Source organism: Alosa sapidissima, chromosome 19, assembly GCF_018492685.1.
Source record: "Alosa sapidissima isolate fAloSap1 chromosome 19, fAloSap1.pri, whole genome shotgun sequence".
NCBI classification, from domain to species: Eukaryota; Metazoa; Chordata; class Actinopteri; order Clupeiformes; family Clupeidae; genus Alosa; species Alosa sapidissima.
The window spans coordinates 3,431,776-3,439,025 of NC_055975.1; the positions used below are offsets into that span (position 1 = coordinate 3,431,776).

Here is a 7,250-nt window from a genome sequence, read left to right on the forward strand (position 1 = left end):
AGTTGAGATGACTTGAGATTAAAAAACAAAGAATTAGGGTCCTTTGTGAAAACAATTTAAAAAATGCTCCTCAATGCTCCGCAAAGAATTTGGGGATTTCCTCATCTATAGTACCTACCATTAAAATATTCAGACAATCTTTACACAAGGGACAAGGCTGAAAAGCAGTATTGTATGGCCATTATCTTCGGGGCTTCAGGTGACACGTAAAACCAGACCCTATTCTGCGTCAGGAAAACTTTCAATAACCATTGTCTATGGACAGTTATACAGTCTATCCAGAAATACTGGTTCTAGTTGTACCATTTAACGAAGAAACCATATTTAAACATGATCCAGAAACACTGCCATCTTCTTCAGGCCCAAGGCCATTTAAGATGGACTGAAGATCTCATCTTAAACCTTAATCTGTATTCAGATGCATTTTCCTGGTTGAATGCTTTACAGTTCAGTGTTTCCCACAGAATTGAATTCTATTTGTGGTGGTAGGTTTGCAGAATTAACTTAAATGCAACAGTTTTGAACAAATTAGTGCAGCATGATTATGATGCTAACCAGATTTAAGCACAATTTAGCACAACCTGGAAAATCATTGTGTGGTGGTCAATGTTGATATTGTGGTGGGCCGCCACAAATAAGTCAATGTATGGGAAACACTGTAGTTAAATGAAAAAGGAGATTTGTGTTTGTGTATGTGTCTTTCATGGCAAGGTAATCTTTTTCCGTCTGTAGATTCTGAGATGCAGGGTATTTACCTGAAGTCAGTGAGAAGCCCAGCTGTCCCCGGCAAATTCAAAATGGTGTATAAACCCACCAACAACATGGATGTTTTCTCACAGGTAGCGGTCATTGAAGAAAATGTCATGTCCATGAAAAAAAGCACATTGACTGACCTCTGTGTATGAAATGCGCTATAAATAAACTTGACTTGACTTGACAGACATCGTAACTACTCTCACTACGTCACTATGTTATTGGTAATCCAATGTTGTCCTACAATGATAATGCCTGACTGAAAATGTTATAAAAAAAAAACCTGATCTTGAGCTTTAATAGAGAACATTTAATAGATGCGCCCAATCGACTTCATTGTGTTAGTCTAGAGTCTGCAGATGTTGTGTAATTGGCCTCAGACAGCATCTTGTTTGTGTGCTGAAGGTGCCCGAGCAGGACGAGTCGTACGCGGAGGACAGCTTCGTGGTGCATGGCAGCGATGTGGAAATGATTGGGAGCAGTGAAGGAGAGGAGGACGAGGTCAAGTTAGCAGAGCTCATTGGTGAAGACTCCTATGTGGATGGCAGGAGGAACTATGCAACCCGGCGCAAGGCTCAGTTCAGGGAGGCCAGGGGTAGAGAGGCGATTCCCGAACCCGCCAGGAAAACGAAACGCTCACGGATCATTCGGATGGAGGACTCCAGTGATGAGGAGCAAGGAGAGGGTGGGCTACCCATGAAGCAGGCTGCCCCAGCCTCCCCTGAAGCAGCCAAAGAGAAGCAACAACTGTCGGTCTTCAAGACGCCTCTACTTCCCCCACAACCCTCTGCTGTGGTGGGGAAGTCCAGCTCTCATGGGCCCAAGCCACAGCTGAACCCACTGGAGGAGAGGAACCGCCAGAGGCTTCAGAACCAGGCACGGCTCTCAGAGGAGCTGGACTTTGACGTGATGCCCTCCACCCTACGAGACAAACTACAAGTATGAGCAAATCATATTAAGTCACTTACCCCGAACGATTTTGATAATATTGGCATAGCTCGAGCTTAAGCCCATAAATAGGTTGAGTGTGGAAAGCAAAGTAATACCACTGTGACTACAATAGGGATTTATGTGATTTAACAAACAAATAAATAAATAAATAAATCTTCTATGCATGTATATATGAGCAGGGGCACACCCTCACTGTATTATATACATATTCTATACTAATACTAATACTTAGTTAATAATATAAATACAAACATGTGTCCAGGCTGGCAACTCCCTCCTGTCTGTAGGGCACAGTCTCGGGCCGTCCCCGAGCCCGTCTCCGTCGGCGATTGGCCCGGTGTGTGTTCTGGTGGACAGCCGGTGTATCTCCAGTGGGCCGGAGGTGGTGTCGGCGCTGCGTTTGCGGCATGGTGTGACGGCACAGGTCTGCTCACTGGATGGCTGCGACTTCGTGGTCAGCAACCGCATGGCAGTGGAGCGGCAGACCCAGGGAGAGGTGGCGGTGGCCCAGAACCGCAAGAGGCTACTGGAGCGGATGCACAGCCTGCAGGGCCTGTTCGAGAGGGTCTGCCTCATCCTGGAGGCTGACCGAACACGCCCAGGTAAGGTTAGATTAGATTAGATTCAACTTGTTTGTCCTTGTGCAGTACAATTGAGTACAAGTACAGAGACCACGAAATGCAGTTTGCGTACATGTATAAATATAAATAGAACACTACGGGTGGGATAGGGTAGTGCAGTTGTCACATTACCATTGCAATAGTCACAGAACATGATGTTTTGTTTTTCCCCCTCCGCTTCGCCTCATGGCCACATTACCAATTTGAAAATAATTTTTTTTCTGCTGTCGGCCATTATCTCTTACATAAATTATTCCCAGAGAAAAAGATTGCTAAAAAAGGTCTCACAGATCTTAATAACAGTTATAATGAGTGTTCAACGCAAAGAGAGTTAGCTGCTTGCAGTAGTTAATTGCCCATGCAAGAGGACATGTGGTGACTTCATTTTCTGTCTGGGGATTTTGTGATAAAAACTGCTATTAAAAAAACAATACTGGAGAAATTATTTTGCTTTACCGGTCCCCTGTATAGTGCAATCACTTTTCCCGGTATGAAAAACGTCCTCAACCACCTCTTTAGATTAAAGCTTCAATCTGTCTGAAAGCTTATTAAATATGTTCAGGATTTCTCTGAGCTCATGCATTGTTATGATCTTCAGTTCAGTCTGTTTGAAAGCAGTGACTAACTCTCTCAAAGTATATGAGAGCATATGCATATGGTCAGCCTGTCTCTGACACGCAACACACAAAGCTAGGTGTCAGAGCTGACGCTATGTCAATAAAAGACCTAGATGGAGATAAGTGTTACTCTTCAGGTGAGGAAATGACCTTGTTATGTGCCATTAAAGCTCTTCCCAGATGGGGACTTTTACAGTAGAAACCCACCCTTTAATATCATTAGGCCCCAGGCCCCCAGACAGACGTTAATGCAAGACTAGGACAGTCATGCTATTTCTGGTCCGAGAACAGCGGTTTAAACCCATTGTAATCCAGAACTACTGTAGGTGTAATCCCTGTCTGAGAAACTGACTCTCAAATCTTGGCATTGGCGTAATCTTTGGCCCTGCAGGAGTAGATTGCGCCTCTGAGTGGAGTCCGGTGAGGAAGGAGGGCAAGTGGAGGTGAGGAGGTTAGGTCAGCACCGGTCAGCACCAGAGGTCCAGTGCAACCCCATCCCCACCCCCGTAGGCCACTGGAGGCGGTGGAGGATTTGATGTGTTAGTAGGTCTGTAGAGTTTGGGGGGAGCTCTCATTGTCAGTGCTTGAAGGTGACTTTGTTCATTTTCTTGTTCATGGCCTCACCACGCGAGGCCTCTGGAGGTAATTCTGCGTGTGTATGGGTCTGTAGGAGGCTTGTACGAGGGCTGTCATTGGCAGTGCATCTCTTGGAGGCACATGTAGGGAGGCAGGGCTCCTCCACTGGAGCAGAGACCAATGCTCATCCGCCCCACTTCACAACTTTGCATATTTAAAGCATGGCAGTCGCCAAGAGTCTTTCGTGACTCCACAAATTCACCGTGCGACCATTATCATGTTTTTTTTTGTTTTGTTTTGTTAGTGTTGGTGTCTTTTTTTTTTTCTCATTAAGATAACAAGACCGACCAAGTTGGCTGTTTTTCGACCAACAGAGAATGGATTCTTAAAAATTAGAAAATTCTTTGAGCCTTGGTGTTCAAAATGAAGAAATTAAGAACTTTTTTTTATCTGATTTCTCCTCCTTAAGAGTAATGGTGGCAAATTAAAGTGAAAAGTCAGATCACAATCTCACCATAACTCAATCGATGTCTTTTTTTTCTAATTTAGATATCAAAATGACAAGTTGTCTTTACTTGTAGTTGTCTAAAGTGTTGATGGCATAATATGCAATCCTATCAAACGAATTCAAGTGAAAACCACTTAGGTTGATGTTGAGCTCTGTCGTCCTCAGGAGAAGCATCTCGCCCATTCCAGCGCACGCGTTACTATGACAGCACGCTGGGGGGGCTGGTGCAGGCGGGCATCAGGCTACTGTCCAGCACGGGGGCCGAGGACACCGCTGGCCTGCTGGCCGAGCTGGCGCGTGTGGAGCAGAGGAAAGGCCAGGCCATTAGCGTGCCCCTTGAGGTCAAAGGTCACCAGCAGCAGCAAGCGCTGCAATTCTACCTGACGCTACCCTGCGTCAGCTACATCAACGCCCTCAACATGTGCCACAACTTTCCATCCGTCGCCCAGCTCGTCGACAGGTGAGAACACCCACATTCTCACTTTGTATTTAGCAGACCCCTTTATCAAAACTAGGTAAGACCACCCACATTACACTTTTAACTCATTGAGTGCCAAAAACGTAATATTAAGTTTTTCCTTCCCATGCGTTGAGTGACAAAAATTTAATATCACGTTTTTAGCTTTTTTTTTAAATTATGAAACTAGACACTCTAACACACCTTATATGTGATTTTGGGAACTCTGTGATTAATGGAAATGAAATATATGACGATCGAAAACTCATGAAAACGCACAATCTATACGCACTATAACACAGAATATGCTGTGGCTGTACAAAAATCATCAACAATGGTCTAGATTGCTGGCACTCTAGGACAAAGCTCCCAAAAACAGCTTGGCATTCAATGAGTTAACTATGAAGGTTGTGTTAATGTTTTTCCTCAAAAGTACAGGTAAGTTAAGGTTAAGGTACCTTTACCTTTTTATCAGCTTGTGAGATATCACCAGTAATGTAACTCAGCCAGGAACGTTACTTCAGAATACTTTCGTAATCTGCTATTTGTGAGATGCCTCATACAGGCATTAATATCCAAATATCAACAAATGAAAAGGTGAAAACTGAGCCGTTATCTCTCGAGGCCACATACAGTGATTCTGAAATGCATGATAATAATTGAGCCTCTCTCCTGTAGTCTGTGGGTGAGCGTCTAACTGCTTATATCAGGGCCTCTCTCTGCCTGACCTGCAATGGTGTAAAATACGATCCTCGTTATCTTACATCTGTCTGTTTTTCAAACCAACTGTATCATTTTCAACACCATGATGTACCCAAGTGTATCAGAGCACATCTGCTGGTTGCTCTACTTCATTCCTCTCACTGTGGAGGTAATGGTGAAATGGAGATGACTGTTTGGTATGATTACATCGGTCAGTCTCACTCGGTGTATGTGTCTCTGTCCTCTGTGACTCACCCACTCTTTTCTTTGTCTTTTCCCTTCTTTCATTTATCTTCTTTTTACTGTTTCCCTCTTTCTCTCATTCCTATCTTCCTTTCACTGTTCCCTTCTTAATTTGTCATGTTTTGTGTGTCTATGTTTGTTTGTGTTTGTTTGTTTGAGTGTGTGTGTGTGATCGCACGCTACGATCGCATGGTAAACCTTACAGCCAAAGAACTGCGCAACGTTTCTGGACAAAGTACATTACACACATAAGACTGTTCAATTGAACTGGTTTACAAATCTGAATGACCATGCAAGTCCTTAGAGATTCCCCAAACACCCCAAGACATTGTAGTTGTTGATGAACTTTCTAAAAGCTTTCTGATTTTGGAAGTAGGTTGTTGCTTTGATACTTACATGGATTTATGTTTTTCTGAGAAAGTGCTAAAATACCAGCAATTAACAAATACTTTAGTGTGTGTGGTTACAGCACAAAACTGATCGTCTTCATTTATGGTAGTCTAGTACATGTTCACAGACTCTTGCAAATTGCTAGACTGAGTTAAAAAGAACTGTAAGCAAATAACGTTCTGTGTCAACAATCATAGGCAGTCTGCATGTTTGGATGCTGTCATCTCTATCCTTAACATACATATTTATTTATTTATTTATTCATTCATTCATGTGGTTGTGACTATTAGGACAGTGTTTGTATAGTCAGGTGAAAAATAACAGGCTCTTTGTGAATATTTGGATGCTGTGTTGTTTTAATAAGTATTGGTCATTCCAAATAAAATAATTAAAGTGTGTGTGTGTGTCTCAGTTCTCTGGAGGCTCTGCAGAAAGGAGCATGTGTGAGTCGCTCCCGGGCAGAGGAGATATATCGCTGTCTACGCTACTCCAGTGATGTGTCCCTGATGGCCACCCGCTAACGTGGAGAGTGGACCCACAGAACCCCAGCTCACTCCGTGTGTGTGTGTGTGTGACCCCACTGCTAGAGCCGAGGCTCAACTCTGAGTATGTGTACACCTTAACACACCTTAATGGTGTGGGTGCCCTCTTCAGGAAATACACTAAATATCTTTAAAAGGAAGTAACACTAAAGGCTCCCAGAGGTCAGGCCAATGCACACTCAAGTGCTGCTTATTGCTTGTGTTGAGTCTACATACCCTACCCAACCTGAGCTGCTGCTAAACGAATAGTTTGTCTGTGCTCCTCAAAGGATGTGCTCCCAAAAGATGTTGCTCAGTGCTCAGGGTGGACATCACAGAATCAAAGACTCCATTTGGGAACACAATTTGTGCTCCATCCTCAGGGACAGACTGTCATTTCTGTGTATATGTTCTGTGTAAATGTGTGCACGTGTGTGTGTACCCCAGAGGTTCTGCTCAATACCCACTTGGTGCACCCCAACCCCAAGCGACACTCTGTATTTACTGAATTTCCTGAGCCAGGGCTCAAAGCATCTACATCAGAGTGCCTCTGGTGGTTAATATCAGATTGTGAGCCATTTGGAAATGAGTATGCCTTCGATAATAACCCATCATGACATCCCAGTCCAAAAACAAAAGAAGCCCGGCATTCGGTTTTAGACCCAGTTCTCTAATCTATTGCTGGACACCAGATATTTGGACAATTAGGCATGTTTTAACATTTACCTGTGGTGTGTTCCAACAGTATCATTGTTAATTCAGCATTTTCTGGCTGCTTTCTGTGTTTGCTTCAGATGTTTCGCAGAAAGATAAACTAATCTCAGGGAACACATAGTTTGCAACCAAAACAATCACTTCATTCTCTGGGGAACTCTTTGGCAGTCAGCATAGCCTGTATAAATAACATTGACA

General features: G+C 43.6%; 1 protein-coding gene across 8 annotated transcripts in view; it reads left to right on the forward strand.

Moving 5' to 3' along the window:
• fancm (FA complementation group M) overlaps positions 1–6,955 on the forward strand; it is a 57,734-nt gene extending 50,779 nt beyond the window's left edge. For 7 of the 8 annotated variants that reach the window (XM_042071443.1, XM_042071446.1, XM_042071445.1 and 4 more), the window contains exons 19-23: positions 733–839; positions 1,159–1,692; positions 1,967–2,306; positions 4,191–4,485; positions 6,230–6,955. In XM_042071443.1, the coding sequence (XP_041927377.1) occupies positions 733–839; positions 1,159–1,692; positions 1,967–2,306; positions 4,191–4,485; positions 6,230–6,338 (1,385 nt within the window). In that variant the 3' untranslated portion in view covers positions 6,339–6,955. Of the gene's footprint in view, positions 1–732; positions 840–1,158; positions 1,693–1,966; positions 2,307–4,190; positions 4,486–6,229 lie in introns of those variants that run through there. The other variant, XM_042071451.1, reaches the window with a different exon arrangement.
• The last annotated feature ends 295 nt before the right edge of the window (positions 6,956–7,250 follow it).